This window comes from Perognathus longimembris, chromosome 2, assembly GCF_023159225.1.
Source record: "Perognathus longimembris pacificus isolate PPM17 chromosome 2, ASM2315922v1, whole genome shotgun sequence".
Lineage (NCBI taxonomy): Eukaryota > Metazoa > Chordata > Mammalia > Rodentia > Heteromyidae > Perognathus > Perognathus longimembris.
The window spans coordinates 43,459,242-43,478,725 of NC_063162.1; the positions used below are offsets into that span (position 1 = coordinate 43,459,242).

The 19,484-nt window shown below is 36.6% G+C and overlaps 1 protein-coding gene across 1 annotated transcript in view; it reads right to left on the reverse strand.

Moving 5' to 3' along the window:
* Ctnna3 (catenin alpha 3) overlaps nucleotides 1–19,484 on the reverse strand; it is a 1,259,651-nt gene that overhangs the window by 1,178,308 nt on the left and 61,859 nt on the right. Inside the window, exon 5 of the mRNA XM_048338867.1 lies at nucleotides 4,513–4,632. Within this exon, the coding sequence (XP_048194824.1) occupies nucleotides 4,513–4,632 (120 nt within the window). The remainder of the gene's footprint in view (nucleotides 1–4,512; nucleotides 4,633–19,484) is intronic.

A 19,484-nucleotide genomic window follows, 5' to 3' on the forward strand; every position in this document is an offset into this window, starting at 1 on the left:
AATTCAAACATTGGGTGTAAGACCTTGTATCCACCAATGAACTGCTATGGCACAAAACTCAGGACTTTAATTTTACTGTCCATCAAGAAACATCACTGTAGAAACATTTTAAAACCAAAAGTTACCTCCCCTTCTTGAAAGTTATTATATGCTTTCTGTGACACCAACTACCAATCACTAGACACATATGTCCCAAAACATCCCATCATATGTGTTCAGAACAGTGCTGGACCCTATATGCAGTACAAATATCTTTATGGAAAATATATTTATAGAAATTACAAATCATTTAGGAAAAATAAATCTTGGAATTACACAATAACAGTATAATAGCCACTAATACTACACACATTAGGACTTTATTACCTTTATATGACTTAAAGGACTTACCTTATTCTTCATATGCTGCTTTTTTTAAGAGTCTGTGACATAGGTATTATTTTTCTCCTGTTTTAAAAGAAGAACCTCAGATGCCAAAGCAGTACGAACAGTCTAACTAGGTTTGGCTAACAGCATAGCCACACTCTAACCATTGTACTACTTGAATGCTCAGTGAATAGATATAGTCAGATGCTAAATTGTATGACATAATTAAAAGGTAAGACATGGCAAAGAATAAGGAGTTTACAGGATGCCCAGGGGTCATTGAGTAAAGTATCATGATGAATGTGAGGCTTCAGCTTCACTTTAAAATAATCAGTAGTTAAACAAGTGAATAGAAAAGGACAATGTTTTCTGACATTAAGTCAGAAGGCAAGACTAATGTACCACAATCGGGGAAGACAAGAATGTGAGCTATGTGCTATGTTACAACAACAACATCCAAGTACAGTATTTTATTTTACTTTTTATTGTCAAAGTAATATACAGATATACAGAGAGGTTACAGTTACATATATAAGTCAGTGAGTACATTTCATATCAAACTTGTTACCTCTTCCTTCATTTTTCTCTCACCTTCCCCCCTCCCCAATTCTCTCCTCACCCTCCCCTGAGTTGTACAGTTGGTTTACAGCATACTGTCTTGTAAGTATTACTGTTGCATTGGTTTGCCTTTTGCCTTTGTCTCTCCATTTTGGTGTTCCCCTTCCCTAGTTCTGATAAACTGAAGTACATTATTTTAATTTTCCTCTTTTTTGTAAGCAACTAAAACAATTTTATTTACGAACAACAATTTTATTATATCTTCTCCTTGGAGAAAACAAACCAGATCTGGGAATCCTCAATCCTTTGCCTGGGCACATAAAATATTTGCTCCTGTTGCTCTCCCTCTGTGGGGGTTTTATCTTTGGTCCAACTAGCTCAGCAGTGGCCATGTGCCACTGTGGACTTTTGGATGGACTCCCCTGCCTCCAAATATGAGCTCAGAAGTGTGCTTTTGATGTGATTCTCTACATCAGAGGAATACTCACAAGTGAGTGGATTCTCCCACTATCTGCCTTTCCCCCACAGCAAGGTACATGTGCTGAATGTCACGAGTCACTATGGCTTAACAGGAACAAGAGAGGCCTTTTGCAGTATCATTATCCCCCACTATGTTGGCCTTTGTATCAGCCACCATTTTTAAAATACCTACCTAAGCGAGGTCATTCACTCCCACCTCTCAGATGATACCCCTAACTAACATTACTATTTAATTTTCTCTTTTTTTCACAGAAAGATGTATATGTGCTTTAGTCTAGATAATGTTTAACATCAACTTCAATTTATAACAAAGAACTTAGGAAGCCATTGGTAGTGGTAGGATTTTTATCATGTTACTATAAGTATTAAGGACAGGAGAGAAGAAGAAACTCAGAGTCTAGATTATCAAATTATATTTTATTTTATTCCATAAAACCAAAGCCCCAAGAAAATTTCCTTGATTTATAGCCTCTTAAATTAATGATAGTCTGGGATCTATGTAATAGCTGGAGATTGCTATTACCATCCCTATGTAGCACTAATTTGGAGGATAAAAACCTAGTAGTCCAAACAGATTAACTCCAAGATACTATCTCTAGAGCTAGTGATAACTGAATGAGCCTCTTTGGGTTGATGCTGCTTTGTATCCATTTCTGTCAAGCTGATTCATCTTGGTCTTCCAACTATTTCATCTACCTTCGTCCCTTTCCAACCAAAGCTATTTTCAACTTTAGTCTTTTTTAATGTTAAAAAAAAGTATAAATAGAAATGTTTCTGCCTTGACCCAGGAGTAGCTAAAGTACAAGCTATTGTTTAAAGAAGTAGATAGAATTAAATATTTAGCAAAAAACAAAAATGATACACAGGTCTGTTAGCCTTTGGCATATGGGAAGCTAAGGGCTAAGGATCTTCTGAATTTTGAAAGTAAAGCAAAACAATTATTTTAATTGCCTATGATCTGAGGCCAAAATTTCTAGTATGCATCTGTGGTCATAGCAACAACATCACCAATAATATTTATTGAGCATTTGCCATGGGCCAGATCTTGTGAGACGGAAGAGGATATAGCATGCACTGAAAGTAGTGACAGACAAGACTTGTCTCTGTGCAGCTTACATTCTGCCACACAAAGAATGACTTGGATGACTAATTCTCTAGAAAAAAGAATCCTGGCTTTATAAGAAGGTAGCTTTTTGCTGACTTAACAATTTTACAGAACACCAACTCTTTCCAGTAGGAAAAATGTACTTCCTAGTGTCGGCTTCATAAGTTTCTGGAGCTTTTTAAAGGAATAGGATGGAAGGCAAGAAAGAAATTCTCTTTGAACTCTGCCCGACCAAACAACACAACACTTCAGGTTTGGAATCAAACTGATTTAAATTTGATATCCAGCTCCATGCTTTAGCACAATGACCTTAAGAGAGTTAGTAACTCTCCTAATAGTATCTTCATCTCTAAAAGAGTGCCAAGAAAACCACTGCACTGTTCTAAGCATTTAATGACTGAATTCATAAATGTTAGTCATACTATATGGCATATAATGGTTAATTTAGTAAATTACAATTTTTACTAATATATAATAATTTGTGTACTACACTTCACATGCCCATCTTTTCCTTATACATAGGCAGTTTACCTATCTTTCCTCGGTGCAATTTTCTACCCTTTTGCCCTTGAAGGAGTTACCTTTCTTTCAAATTCACAATCAGCTAATGTAAGAACCTAATCGCTAAGTATGTGCTAAAGAGAAAGGATAAGAGAGGAGGATAGTGACTATCGCCTGCCAACTCAAATACCCCTTGGTGGCAAAATATGATGTTGGAAACAAAAACTGAACTAAAAATTACATAGGCCAGAGCAGTGACTCACAGGGTGAATTTTAAGCAGCAGCATCTGGGAACTTGCTGTAGTAACTCTCAATCACGGTGACTGCAGCTCTGTCTTGTGTGCTAATGCCAGGCCAACAGTCATCTTTTCAAATCAAAATTCAAATTAATATTGTGTCCTCTTTCATATAAGATATGCACTGAGATATTTATTTGTTCTGGAATATTCTATAAAACAAATATAACTTCTAAGAAAAGAAGGGCCACCAAAAAATTAAATATGCATGTAACATCCATGATAGAGTAAGAAGTTAGCACATGACTCTCTCCTTGAGCCAATAATTCTAATCCATACCATGTCGACTTAATGAGCTCAAGTAAATATAGGAAGTACTACCTCAAAAACCTCCCCATCCAAAAAAGCCAAAACACATTAGACAATGGCAAGAATGTCACACCTTTGCCCACACTAGCAGGCCTTCCTCTCAAGTGAAAGACTCAGTGTATGGTCAGCTATGAGGTCCTTTTTCTAGACCATCAAATTTCTGATCATAATAAACATTTGACCAAAGCAAAAGCTTGACAACCCTGCCACCTAGTGGCTTCAAAGAAACTAGACCAGACCCAACATGACAAGATCTGATAAATAACATCTCCAAAATTCTCAGAATTAAGTCATTATGAATCTTAGATGTATAAAGTACTAATCCTAAAAGCAACTCATAAGTTTCTCTTGTCTCTGGGATTATCTTAGGGCCTATGCAAGGAGGCAAAAGATGTGCATTTCTTAAGTATACTTCCTTCCCTTCAAGACTCCATAGCAAATCTTTACCGATTTCCAAATGAAACTTTTTTTTTAACTATTTGGGAAGATTTACAACTCTTTTCCTTAATTTTGTGTGTATGTACATAAGATTTTCCTGATCTTTGGGTGATTTTTCTTCTTGATATCACCTATCAAATATAAAAGCCATCTAGCCAAGCCATCACAGAAGTTCCTTTTAAGTTGCTAAGGTGTTGTTTGTCAAAGGATACGTGGACCTTCACAAACCAGCAGGAGTTTTCTTTAAAAGAAGTATAACCCCTAAAGTACACATCTAAAAGCAAGGACCACATTGAACACTGTAGGAAGCCATATGAACCAGCTCAGCTCAGCACAAGCTTTATCTTCCCCAACCATTAGAAGGTATGTCTTCTCAGACTTGCCTGAAACTCTGACAGGCAGGACAGCAGGAAACCTGGAATTTTCATCTTCTCCACCAAAAAGAGCACTGGCTCTTACCTGTTGACGCTTGAAGGCTAAATAATCCAAATTTTCTAGCTCTTTCCCAAGCTTCTGGTAGGTTTTCTGGAGGTCAGATTTGTTGGAAACATTTTTAAGAGATTCAAATGTTCTTTGAAACTGAAAATGAAGACAAAAAGATCATTAGGATAGCAGCATATTTTTCTCAAATCCACAGCTGGCTAACAGAGAGTCAACAATAAGGTTCAGTTTCTCCCATCCATAATACAGAGACAATAAATGCTAGCTAATTATCTTTCAATAAAATAATTAGGGACAATTACAAGGCATCAGAAACTGTATCCAATATGCAACCAGTGTTATTTGCATGAATGAGAAACCTGTTTTAATCCTCCTTCTAACAAAGAGAACATACTTAATTTACAAACAAATCTTCATAGTCTGGGATACTCTCTGTTACTAAAGAAAAAATATATAAAGAATGGTATCTCAAACAATTGTAAGGACATATTATAAAATAAAACCATCCACATGGTTCAGGCAGAAAGGAGTTTATTGCGGGGAGAGCAAACTGCTGGCCCACATGCACAAGATGGAGGTTTGGGGAGACAGAGCGGAAAGAAGAAGAGAAAGAGACAGAAAGAGAGCAAGAGAGAAAAGGAAAGACAGCAAAGACTCGTGTGGAGCCGGATTATATAGGGAAAGGTGGGAGGTATGGCCAGGTGGATTGGATATGACCTCAGAGAAGAAGGAGGTAACTGTCTCCAGATGTGCCAGTTACCTAAGTAACTCAGGTACGGTGCTTCCTACAGACTTAAACAGGCGGGGGGCATCTGCATGGAGCCCTCCCCAGGGTGGACCTTACAATAAAATTTTATAGAATAAAATTAAGTTTCCAGGGAAATGATTTGACCCTTACTATATCAAACTCGATGGAGTTAGTCATATTAGAAAAAGCATTCTATTGAATTCAATTCTCAATTTCATGAAAGCAACATGTTTATCTCAATACAAGGTGAAAGAGAAAAAGAAATGGGAAATAACTGTGCTAAACTAAGCTTCCACAGCAAGGCACCAAATTAAATTCAACAAATAATCATTTAAAACCTACTATGCTCAAGGCACTTTGAATATAAAACATGTTTCCTGCCCTAAAAGAACTCGCAGATTACAAGAGAAACTAGACATGAAACTCAGAAATGAGAAGAACACTGGCATTTATTGAATGCCTGTTCAGCCCCAGATACTTGATGCTTTCCAACTGAATTCTCACAAGAACAACAAGAGTTCCTATTTCTATTTTCATTCTATAAGTACAACCTGGGACCAGAAAGCTTGATGAAACTAAAGTTTAGTACAATACCTACTCTATTTCTACTCTACTACTAACTCTAACATAGGGAAAGCAGTAAAGTGAGTGAAAAAGAGAGATGAAAGTAGCATGTAGTAAAACTTTAAAACTCATCTATGCCTCCATACTGTAGAAGACATGAGGGAGTTTAAGGTGGGCCACAAAGAGCAGTAAGACTTTTCAGAGTCCTAAGTGTAAACTAGTTCTGTCTTACAGTTTAGAAATAACCAAAGTCTGCTCATTTCCCCCCTTTTGTAACATAACAAAATCTTAAAATATTTTAATGTTTGTATTAAATATTTCCAGCCTTGAGCAAAAAAGCCAAGTTAGAGCTCTGAACTCTGAGTTCATGACCCAGAACCAGGATAGACAGAGAGAAAGAGAGATAGAAAGGTAGAGAAAGATGATATTTTTTACATATACATATAATTTAATATATGCTTCATATATATGATATATGTCATATATACTATATTATGAAAGTTATATGTTATAAATATAAGTGTGTGTACACACACACATATATATAATATCTACTATATATTTTTTCCATTTATTGTTCCCTTCTCTCTACATTCAAATGGGAATAATACTAGATATAAATTTCTAAGTAATTTTATCTATGAATTAATCACTAGAGGTCATTTTGCCAATCAATGCATGTAATTCTAAAATGTTCTTTATCCTTGTATTTCCTCTCCCTAAGAAATATTATCTCTTATTTCTTAACTATTTCTCCTCACATTTATCAGTGTAAACCTTATAAAACTCAAAATGGGAACATCAAGGGATATATATTTATATGACTCCAAAATAAGGAACACACATACAAAAACAAAGTACTTCCAGGTCCTTAGCCGAAGAAGAAAGAAACAATCCAATACATCATCATAATGGGGTTTTAACTGAAGGTCAAAGTTTACAAAATGTGGAGTTTTTTCATTGTCAAGACTTACATCTATTTATTGATACAAAAGGACGCATGGTACCAAAAAAAAAACCATGATAACTTAATTTGTTTAAGTAAGTTATTTTCCTTTACAATAAGTTACTACAATTGAAAAGCTATACAAAATCTGTATAACACTGCTTGGTTCCTATTAAATATACCATAGCTCAAACTACCCACATGTATTCTTGTTATTTTATTTTTCTGTTAGTCACTCATGGGGCTTAAACTCAGTGCCTGGGCTCTGTTCCTGACCTTTTTTGCTCAAGGTCAGTGTTCTACCCGTTTGAACCACAGCACCACTTCCAGTTTTCTAGTGATTAATTAGAGATAAGAGTCTCATAGATGTTCCTGCCTGGGTTGGCATCAAACTATGATCCTCAGATCTCAGCCTCCTGAGCAGCTAGGATTCCACATGTATTCTTAAAGTGCTCAAGAGTAAAATGAATAGTTTTACTTTGCTGATGAAACTGAGTATTTGAGATAAAATAAACTGGTTGAAATGAATCCTAGAATTTAAAGAAGTTTGATGTTGGGGCTGGGAATATTGCCTAGTAGCAAGAGTGCTTGCCTTGTATACATGAAGCCCTGGGTTCGATTCCCCAGCACCACATGTATAGAAAACGGCCAGAAGTGGCACTGTGGCTCAAGTGGCAGAGTGCTAGCCTTGAGCAAAAAGAAGCCAGGGACAGTGCTCAGGCTCTGAATCCAAGCCCCAGGACTGGCAAAAAAAAAAAAAGAAGTTTGATGTTAACTTGAAGATTTTTTTCCCTTTTCAATATTTGGGTTTTTTATATTAATTCAGTGCTTTTTAATTTCATTAAATTGATTATTTCTCAAAATAAATTATCAGGGCTGGGAATATAGCCTAGTGGCAAGAGTGCTTGCCTCATATACATGAGGCCCTGGGTTCGATTCCTCATCACCCCATATACAGAAAATGGCCAGAAGTGGCACTGTGGCTCAAGTGGCAGAGTGCTAGCCTTGAGCAAAAAGAAGCCAGGGACAGTGCTCAGGCCCTGAGTTCACGGCCTAGGACTGGCCTAAATAAATAAATAAATAAATTATCACTCAGCTGGAGATAAATTGATAGAGGAAACAACAAATAATTGAGGTGATTTAAATATTCCTGGAACTCATCTGTTTAAGGTTTTAACTGGGAACTTAAAATGAGCCAAGAACCCCAAAATAATTTGTTGATTTTTTAATTTATCCTGACTTAACTTTTTAGCTCATTATAAAACAAATTCACTTACCTACTCAAGAGACTGAGATCTGAGAATCATAGTTCAAAGACCACCTGGGCAGTAAAGTCTATGAGATTCTTATCTCCAACTACCAAAAAAGCTAGAAATGGAGCTGTGACTCAAAATGATAGAGTGCTAGCCTTGAGCACAAACACTGAGGGGCAGTGCCAAGCCCTGAGTTCAAGCCCCAGAACTAGCAGTAAAAGAAAAAAAATCAAACTCAAGAAAAAAAAATCTCACTGAGTCAATTTGAACCAAAAAGAAGTAAAAATGTTTAACTGTTGAAACTGAATATTAACATAATTTCTAAACTAAGAAAAAAAATCATTTCTCTCCTATTTGACTGCCTTATCATATATCACAGGGCAGACAAGATAAAAATGAAAGTATGCAAGCAATATCCCTAAGCTCAATATTCACAATGGAAGTAAGAATTATAAACACTCCCAGAGTGTGCTATCTCAGCACATACTGTGTGATGTTCAGAATTAATAATAATAACAATCCATCAAATCAAACAACAGAGGCCATGATTGTTCATCTCCCATTAAAACAACTGAATATCTGCTTTATGAGAAAAGAAAGCATAAAAAAGGGCAACAGGGAAATGTGTAGTTTGACTCAGCATTCCCACTTCCCAAATACATTTTTCTCCTTTCTCCTGAAAATACACATAAAAATAAATCTGAGCCAATGTTCTGTACACACTACATAGCCAATCCATTTGTGAAAATTATGTAGATTCATGGAGTAATTTAAGAAGGAGGACAAGAAGAAATCAGCTGAAACAGCAAGGGAAAAAATGTAACCAGGACTCTGGCAAGAAAAGCTTCCCTACCCCTGGCTGCCAGTGCTCTAGCTCCTTTTGTGGTCAGACGAATTGATTCAAATAACTCCATAGTCCCAGAAGCCTACTAATTCCCCTGATTGAAAAAAATATCCAGTTGTACTCTTCTAAAACAAGAGCTAGCTCAACAGCTGTCATTTTTCCCTTCCTCATTTAAGCTTTTGTGCATTTGTGCAAGGTTTGCAGCATAAAAGAAATACCAAGCTCATAGCATTAAATATATAAAAACAAGTATCCAGTAAGTACCTGATTGAAAGCACTCGATCACCAAGTGTGGTCTTAGTGTCTCTAATATGCCAGCTTGAAACAATGCCAAAAGATTCAGGAGAGGAAAGCAGGGAAAAGTCAAAAGAATAGAGTATTAATGGTCTATGAATATTACTCTTCAGGGTAAAAAGAAATTTTTAAGTATGAGAAATGTCTAATTACTTTATTTAAACATGGAAACAATAGATCAACCAAAGTGAAGTATTATAGAGAAAAATACATTGCATTTTCAGAATTTACTACCAGTGATTTTCTTTTCATTAAGATTTTTGTTAGCATCTATTAGTTGTACAAGATGAGGGTTCATTGTGACATTTCCATCATGCATTCAATGCACCCCATCAACCTCATTCTATCACTCTTACCCGCCCTCCTCACTACTTAAGATAATTTCAATGTTTTGTTGTTCTATTTTCATGTATATGATACTGTACTTTGACCATATTCATCCTAATTAACCACCTCCATTCATTCACCTTCCTCCTCCCACTGATACCTACACAGTCTCAACAAAGTGTGCTTTTTTGTTGTTACATTATTTTGTTTTAGTAATACCAAACCTTAAACTCAGGGCCTCATATTTCCTTGTTTTGGTTTGCTGTTCTCTACCACTTGAGCCACACCTGCAACCCCAGAGTCTGTTTTCATACATATTTTCCAATTGTACTTTTAAGACATCAATAACACTTAAGAAGTTCACATTTGCAGCAGAAATTTAAAATGCAGAATGATATATATACACACACACATATATATTTCAAATGAGGGTTTGCTGGGAGGGATTATTATAAAGTAAAAAACCTGAATAAAATAAGAAAAATGCCTACATGTTGAAACAACATTTGTTTGAGGTATAATACTTTGCTATCTAATAACAACTTTTGTTGAGTCTCTACCACTCCATTCTTCATTGTGTTATTCATAACATAGGACAAATTGTTTGCCTATCTACTTTACAAGGTTATGGAATAAACTGAAAAAAATTAAATGAAAAAAATAGATATTTTCATTCAACAAATACTTATCATTGGGGAACATATCCACACATGTAAGAAACAGACAAAAACAATTTTGGAGGGGGAGCATGGTGCTGGTTCTGGGGCTTGAACTCAAGACATGGGTACTGTCTTTTAGCTTTTTCACTCAAGGTTGGTAATCTACCACTTGAGCCATAGCTCCACTTTCAGATTTTTTGTGGTTAACTGGAGATAAGAACCTCATGAAATTTCCTGCCCAGGCTAGCTTTGAACCACCATCCTCAGATCTCAGCTTCCTGGGTATGGTGGATTACAGGTATAAGACAACTGTACCTAGCAACGGCTTATTGTTTTATAAATTTTAAAGTTCTATAAAATTGTAAGAGATTTGCACGGCAAAGGACATAGCTCACAAGATAAACAGAAAGCCCACAGACTGGGAGAAGATCTTTACCGGCCATTCAACGGACAAAGGCCTCATATCTAAAATACATGCAGAACTAAAAAAATTACCTTCCTTCGAAACAAAACCGCAAAGAACCAATAGCCCCCTTATCAAGTGGGCTAAACACTTACAAAGAGACTTCTCTGATGAGGAAATGAGAATGGCCAAGAGACATATGAAAAAGTGCTATACATCACTGGCCATAAAAGAAATGCAAAGCAAAACAACATTGAGATTTCATCTCACCCCAGTAAGAATGTCATATATCAAGAAAACTAACAATAACAGTTGGAGGGGATGTGGCCAAAAGGGAACCCTTCTTCATTGTTGGTGGGAATGTAAACTGGTTCAACCACACTGGCAAGCAGTATGGAGATTCCTCAGAAGGCTAAATATAGAACTCCCCTATGACCCAGCAGCCCCACTTTGGGGTATCTATCCAAAAGACCACAAACAAAATCACAGTAAAGCCACTAGCACAACTATGTTCATCGCAGCGCAATTTGTCATAGCTAGAATCTGGAACCAACCCAGATGCCCCTCAGTAGACAAATGGATCAGGAAAATGTGGTACATATACACAATGGAATTTTATGCCTTTATCAGAAAGAATGACATTGCCCCATTTGTAAGGAAATGAAAGGACTTGGAAAAATTATACTAAGTGAAGTGAGCCAGACCCAAAGAAACATGGACTCTATGGTCTCCCTTATTGGGTATAATTAGTACAGGTATAGGCAAGTCACAGCAGAGGATCACAAGAGCCCAATAGCTATACCCTTATGATCACATAAGATGATGCTAAGTGAAATGAACTCCATGTTATGGAAACGATTGTTATATCACAGTTGTAACTACTTTCAACGTCCCATATTTATCTGTAGTTACTATTATTGACGATGTTCTTGTATCACCTTCCCGTGGTTGTACCTACACTATCTCTGTAATCTTATCTGAGTATATTGGAAACCATGTATACTGGTATTAGAACTAATTGAGAGACACAGGGTGAAAAAAGACAAACAACTACAAAAGCAATACTTGCAAAACTGTTTGGTGTAAGTGAACTGAACACCTCAGGGGGGGAAAGGGAAAGGGGGAGGTTGGTGGGGGGGTACAAGGGACGAGGTAACAAACAGTACAAGTAATGTATCCAATGCCTAACGTATGAAACTGTAACCTCTCTGTACATCAGTTTGATAATAAAAATTTGAAAAAATAAATAAAATCCAAAGAAACTTTAAAAAATAAATAAATAAATAAAATTGTAAGAGATTGACATAATTAAATTGAATGAGGACTAAACTAAATGGTCATCAGGAATTCTTTATGGATCATCATCTATACATATATAGGATATGAGAAATTAAAAGATACTTAGATGTGCACTGTTAAAAATGATGTCCTAGGGGCTGGGGATATAGCCTAGTGGCAAGAGTGCCTGCCTCGGATACACGAGGCCCTAGGTTCGATTCCCCAGCACCACATATACAGAAAACGGCCAGAAGCGGCGCTGTGGCTCAAGTGGCAGAGTGCTAGCCTTGAGCAGGAAGAAGCCAGGGACAGTGCTCAGGCCCTGAGTCCAAGGCCCAGGACTGGCCAAAAAAAAAAAATGATGTCCTAGTGTTATTCCTATCAACAAACCTGAGGAGTATAAGAACAGGAAGTGATAGCAAATAGGAATGAGGTCTAACAGGAGTGATAAAAATGTGCTAAAATTATATTGGAGTTGCAATCTACACCTCTGAAATTTTACTCAAAAACCATTGAATTATACATAAAAACAAGTTAATTTTATGGCATATAAATCATACTTCAATAAAGCCAGTTTAAAAGGCTTCTTATAAGCATCTTACTAATAAGAAAGAATAGATGCTGTAATAATAAGCATTACACAATTCATTTCTTCTGAAGCAAACTGAACACAAACCTTGATTTATTCAATGAGCTTTCCACTAAGATCATGATGATGTGAATTCATACTACAAATCTTCCCCAGATAGCCTCATGCAAACATATTGTTTCTCCTAATGTTCTTTTCCTGAAGCTTTCCAAATCTATCTCTTGTCTTAATTGCTCTAAGTTCTAAACACACCTTCTAGAATGTGCTTTCTCTCATATGTATCTCAAATCCAATGTCTAAAAACCCATTAACTGCTTCTCCTCTCTGTTAACAGCAAACCAATGTCCTCAATATCCAGCTACAATCCTACAGTCCCCTTGATTCATCCCTCCCTCTAAAAGGTCTCCAATCTCTTTCCAAACTGCAGCCTGCTCCTTCCTTTCTCTCATTCAATCCCCCTTCCACTTCACAACTTCATAATCATACATATATAAGCCTCATTGCTAACCTCTCTGCATCAATAATGGTCCTAACATGCAAATCTGTTTACATCATTTCCCTGCTTCAAATTATTTAATGGTTTCGTTATTCTTGTTGGTGGTGGTGGTGGTGGTGATGGTGTTTTTTATGTGAGCATTTTCTTTTATGGGTGGCAAAAGAGGGCACAGAAAGAGAGGGAGGAAAGGTGAACAAATGCAACCATGCCATTCAGTTTACACTGTGTGGAAAACGACCTATATAACTTGTTGGCAGAAATGGAAGAGAGAAACGGGGAGAAGCAAAGGAAGGAGTGATATTGTTCTATAAAAAAGAAATATACTCATTACCTAACTTACAAAATGGTAAACCCTCTGTACAACACATTAATAATAATTGTAAAATTATATTAAAAAGAAGAAATATTTGAAAAGATATTTAGGGCCTGAAGATTTTAAGAAAACAGATATCTAATAAATAATCATCTAGTTGGAATTTTGTTTTGTTTTTGTCCATTGTGGAACTTGAACACAGGGCCTTGGTGCTGTCCCTGAGCCCCTTTGTGCTCACAGCTAGAGCTTTACCACTTGAACCACAGCCCCACTTGAATGGTTAACTGGAGATAAGAGTCCCACAGGGACTTTTCTGCCTAGGCTGACTTCAAACTTCTATCCTCAGACCTCAGTCTCCTGAGTAACTAGGACTACAGGCATGAACCACCAGCAACCCAGCATCTATCTGGAGTTTTCAAAAATAATTCTTTAACTCCTTCATACAACTACTTAAAGAGAATAGGTTTTTTTAACTAAAAAGAAAAAAATCTTTTTTTGTCCCATAAAAATTTTTATTTTTTTTTCAATTTTTTATTATCAAACTGATGTACAGAAAGGTTACATTTTCATATGTTAGGCATTGGATATGTTTCTTGTACTGTTTGTTACCTTGTCCCTCATACCCCCCTCTCTCCTCCCACTTTCCCTTTCCCCCCCTGAGGTGTTCAGTTCACATACACCCAACAGTTTTGCAAGTATTGCTTTTGTAGTTGTTTGTCTTTAGAAAAAAAAAATTCTTAACGGTTCCTTCTTAACCTTCAGATTATACCTCCAACTTTTTAGTTGAACACATATACCTTTTACTCATCTTCTACACCAACCTCCCTCATCAGCATCACTTTTTCCTCTTACACAATACTCAGTCATTCAGAATTGTTACAGGTACTATTCCCTGCAGTTAAAATGCCCTCTATCTACCCAGACTAGTGGCTCAAGCCTGTCATACTACCTGCTTGGGAGGTGGAGATTAAGGAATCACTGTTCAAAGCCATACTGAGATAAAGTTCATGAGATGCCACCTCACTCGATGGTTACAGGAGAAGCATAATGTCTGGGCTCAGTGGACACCTATCATTCCCAGTGACACATAAAACTACAAATACAAGGATCAACACTTAGGGCTGCAAAGAGAGCAAGTGGTCTTCCTACTGCTACAAAGCTCTCTCATAGCCTGAAGTAGACTCCACTATTTTATTTTGATTGTCAAGTTGATTGACTAAGAGATTAGTAAAGCATACCTCTAGATATATTTGTGAGAGTGTTTCTAAAGAGAATAAATTAAGAGGAGAGAAGACCCATCCTGAATACAGATAAAACAATCCCATGGACTTGGTTTTCAGGTATAATAGAAAGCTGGTCAGCACATTCTTTCTCCCTGCTATCTAGCTTCCAAAGAGGGGAGCTGACCTTTGCCACCATCATGTCCTCTCCACCATGATAGATTGAAACCATAAGCAAAATAAATCTCAAAAAAAAAAAAAAAAACCCTTAGGGCTGCTCAGACATAAGCAAGATTCTATCACAAAAGTAACTAAGAAAAAAAGAAGAAACCTCCATACTGCTTTCCAGAGTAGTTGAACACATTTACATTCCCACCAATAGTGTATAAGGCCTTTTGGCTGCATCCCTGCCAGCATTTGTTATTGTTAGTTTTCTTGATAGTGGCCATCCTAACTGGGGTGAGGTGGAATCTCAATGTTGTTTTGATTTGCATTTCTTTTGTGGCCAGAGATGTTGAATATCGCTTCATGTGTCTATTTGCTATTCTTACTTCTTCCTCTGAGAAGTCTCTCTTTAAGTCTTTAACCCACTAATTGACTGGGTTGTTGAGTTTTTGAGGGTTTGTGGAGTCTAATTTTTTGAGTCCTTGCAGTATAGAGGTTTCTTTAAAGACTAAATATAGAGCTACCCTCTAACCCAGCAATCCCACTACTGGACATTTATCCAATAGAACACAAACAGACCACTAAAGCTACCAGTACAACCATATTCACTGCAGTATCATTTACCATAGTCAAGATATGGAATCCACCCAAAAGCTCCTCAGTGGATGAATGGATCAAGAAAATGTGGTATCCATACACAGTGAAATTCTACTCATCCATCAGAAAGAACAACATTGTAAGGAAATTTGTAAAATTTGTAAAGAAATGAAAAGAATTAGAAAAAATATGTTAAAGTAAGCTAGAGTCAACAAAACATAGGTTGCATGGTTTCCCTCACTTGTGGTGACTAGAATGTGCCTATAAATCTACAAGTCAACACAGTGAGTTACACACACACACACACACACACACACACATACACACACGATAAATCTTATAGGACTCTAGTAGACATTCACACTGAGACCAAAGGAGGATATGCACAGGAGTGGTTGACAAAGTCTTGACAAAGTCTCAATAGCTATGTGCATATAATCATATAAAATAATATTTTATGAAATGAACTCCAAGAAAAGGAAATAAGATGTATTTTGCTGTGGTTGCTGTTGTAGTTTTCATTTCCTCTTGTCTTGTTTGTTAGCTTGTTTGTATTTGGGAGGGTAAGGTTGGGCACAGAAAAGGTGCAACAAAAGGTGAACAAATATAATTGGTACTCACTAGACACTATGTAGAAAATGAATTGTACGTCATGTGGGTAGGGACAGAAGGAAAAAACTGGGAAAAAGCAAGGGAAGGGAGACATGATTCAAAAAGAATTATACTGGGCTGGAGAGATAGCCTAGTGGCAAGAGTGCCTGCCTCGGATACATGAGGCCCTAGGTTCGATTCCCCAGCACCACATATACAGAAAAACAGCCAGAAGCGGCGCTGTGGCTCAAGTGGCGGAGTGCTAGCCTTGAGCGGGAAGAAGCCAGGGAAAGTGCTCAGGCCCTGAGTCCAAGAGGTCAGGACTGGCCAAAAAAAAAAAAAAAAAATTATACTTATTACCTAATTTATATAACTAACTTTTCTAGCTATCAACACTACAATAAAAATTAAAATAAATTTAAAAAGAAGGCTGGAGGCATGATTCAAGTGGTCAAGCACCAACCTGGCAAACATAAGGCCCTGAGTTCAATCTACAGTACTACCCCCAAAATAGTCATTAATGTCCCACCATGTTGTTGGTCTGGTTAATTCTACAAACCTAGCTATGTGTTACTCATTAACACATCCTTCCTTGAGAAAAATCACCACTATGCTTTTATAACCTTTGCCCTAATTCTGATCAAGACAACTTTTCTCCCCATGTTTCCTGACCTCTAAAGAAAGCAGGAGGCATGCAACCCAATTTTCTCCCAAATAAAACTGATCCTTACAAAATTCAGGTAATAAGAAAATAAGATGTAGAACTCTGAGAAGTTAAATAGTACAGAGAAGTTTTGGAAAACTTAAACAGTATCAACAAGAGAATATCTGTAACTTAAATTCCTATTTACAAAACATGAATTATTATGGCAATAAAGCTAAATTTTCTTTCCAGATTTCTACAGTTTAAATAAAGTATTTATCATTTTTTCTCTGTCCCCTTTTACCTTCAATTTTAGTCTCTCTCCCCAAAAGGAAAACCTGTATTTCCTTAAGGAACTATATACCTTCAGAAATGTCAAAGTAGAAGTCCTTGATTATTTATATAACTATATATTAATTCAATATTGACAACAGTACTTGTACATTGAGTTATTAGTTACCTGTTTGTTCAGACTACCTCCTAGTAAAGTTCAATCATAACTTACATCTCTGGGGGCAGTCTCAGTAAAATGAGAACAATTTTACAAATTAAAAAAAAAATAGCCAGGTATTGATGGTGCATGCCTGTGACCATAGCTACTCAGGAGGCTGAGATCTGTGGATCACAGTTCAAAGCCAGCCCAGGTGAGAAATTCTTTGAGACACTTATCTTCAATAACCACCAGAAAACTGGAAGTGGTGTGGCTCAAAGTAGTATACAACCAGCCTTGAGCAAAGGAGCTCAGGGACAGTGCCCAGGCCCTGAGTTCAAGCCCCATGACCAACCAAAATAAACAAATAAAGCTAATATCATATGAGGAAGACCTAGGTTAAAAATACTTCACATTCATAGAAGTGATGATTTTAATAATTCTCTAGCTAGATATGAAATCAAGAAGTGCATGGAATGATATATTTGAAGCCCTAAAAGAAAATAAATGCCAACCTACATTTCTGGATCCAACAAAGCTTCCATTCATAGCTCAAGCAAAAATGAAAATCTTCCATGATTTTGTTTACAAAATCTAAAGGGATTCACTGCCATATAAGGAATTCTACTGAAACAAGATTAAGGTTAAAAACAACCATGAAAATGTGGGAAATACCTCACTAGAAGAGTCGATAAGCAAATTAGGACTAGAAAGGAGAATTAGAACAACACAATTACATTAATTACTACATACCTTTCAATAATAATTCCGAATGCTTAGTAGTCAGAATTCTCTAATCAAGACACAGACTGTCAAGATGGATTTTAAAAAAGAAAAGACTTGCCCATTTGTTGCCTAAAAGAAAAACATTCACTACCAAAGACAAAAAGAAGGTTTATGTGAAAGGACATATTTTTCACTAAGGGGGCATTCTCAATTGATACCATATCTTAACTATGGTAAACACTGCTGCAATGACCATGGTTGTGATGGTATCTTTAGTGTGGCCTTGTTTGTGTTCTCTTGGATAAATGTCCAGGAGTGGAATTCCTGGGTCATAAAATGTGGTATGTAAATACAATGGAATTATACTCATCCATTAGAAAGTACAATATTGTGCAATATTGTAAGGAAACGGAAATACTTAGAAAATTATGCTAAGCAAAGTAAGCCAGAGTCAAAGAGACAGAGTATGCACAGTTTCCTTCATTTGTAGTACCTAAATGTTCCTATAAATCTCAAGTAAACACGCTGGATGGTAAAAGAAAATAAATACATACATGCCTGCATGCATACATACACTAGGACATGATCAATTATGCAGGTCTCTAGACACACAGAGTGAAACCAAAAGAAGATATTCTTAGGAGAGGATCACAAAGGTTCAATAGCTATGTGCATCTGATCATATAAAAAAATATTTATGAAAAAGAACTCCAGGAAATAGAAACAAGAAGGTATTTTTTCCTCTGATGCTGTTTTTGTTTTTTGTTTTTTGTTGTGTTTTTTTTTTCCTTTTGACTGGTTTGTTCATTTATCTGTCTTTGGGAGGGCAAGGGGCACAGAAATGGTGGGACAAATACAGTAGTGATACTCACTAGACACTGTTAAAAATGAAGTATAAAAATTGTGGATGGAGGGGCTGGGGAGGGATATAGCCTAGTGGCAGGAGTGCCTGCCTCGGATACACGAGGCCCTAGGTTCGATTCCCCAGCACCACATATACAGAAAACGGCCAGAAGCGGCGCTGTGGCTCAAGTGGCAGAGTGCTAGCCTTGAGCGGGAAGAAGCCAGGGACAGTGCTCAGGCCCTGAGTCCAAGGCCCAGGACTGGCCAAAAAAAAAAAAAAAAATTGTGGATGGAGATGGGAAGGAAAAACTGGAAGAGAGAGAGGGAAAGGGTGACATTGTTCGTAAAGAAATATACTCCTTACCTGATTTATGTAACTATAATTCCTCTATAAATCACCTTTGCAATAATAATAAATAAATATTTTTAAACCTACTTAATGCCACACAGAAAGGGAAAAAGTAAAATTGCATTGCTACTATATATATATACATATATATATATGTGTATGTATATATATATCAGAGAATTGGAATTCAGGAGGGGAAAAATGGGAAGAAACAAGGGAACAGTTGACACTGTTCAAAAAGAAATGTACTCATTACCTGAGTTATGTAACTGTAACCCCTCTGAATATCACCTCTACAATAAAAAAAGAAAAAATATAATTTATTTTTTAAATGGAACCCAAGAGTAAGAAGGTTTAGCTATATTAGTATGCCAAATTGGAAGAGATAAAGAAGGTCACTTTATTTTCACAAGGGAACAATCCATCAAAACAATACAAATTTTGTAAATATATATACACCGTGTGTTGGTATATCCAATTTCATGAAACACACTACCAGAAATAAAAGCACAATTAGACACCAACACAATAATAGTAGGTGACCTCAAAACCCTGTGCTCGATAAATATGTCACGCAAACAAAAATCAGCAAACTTCAGAATTAAATGATATAATCTATCAAATAGACTTAACAAACATCTAAAGAATAGTCTACCAACAGCTGCAGATGCATATTCCTTTTAGCAGCCCACAGAACTTTCTGAAAGCCTTT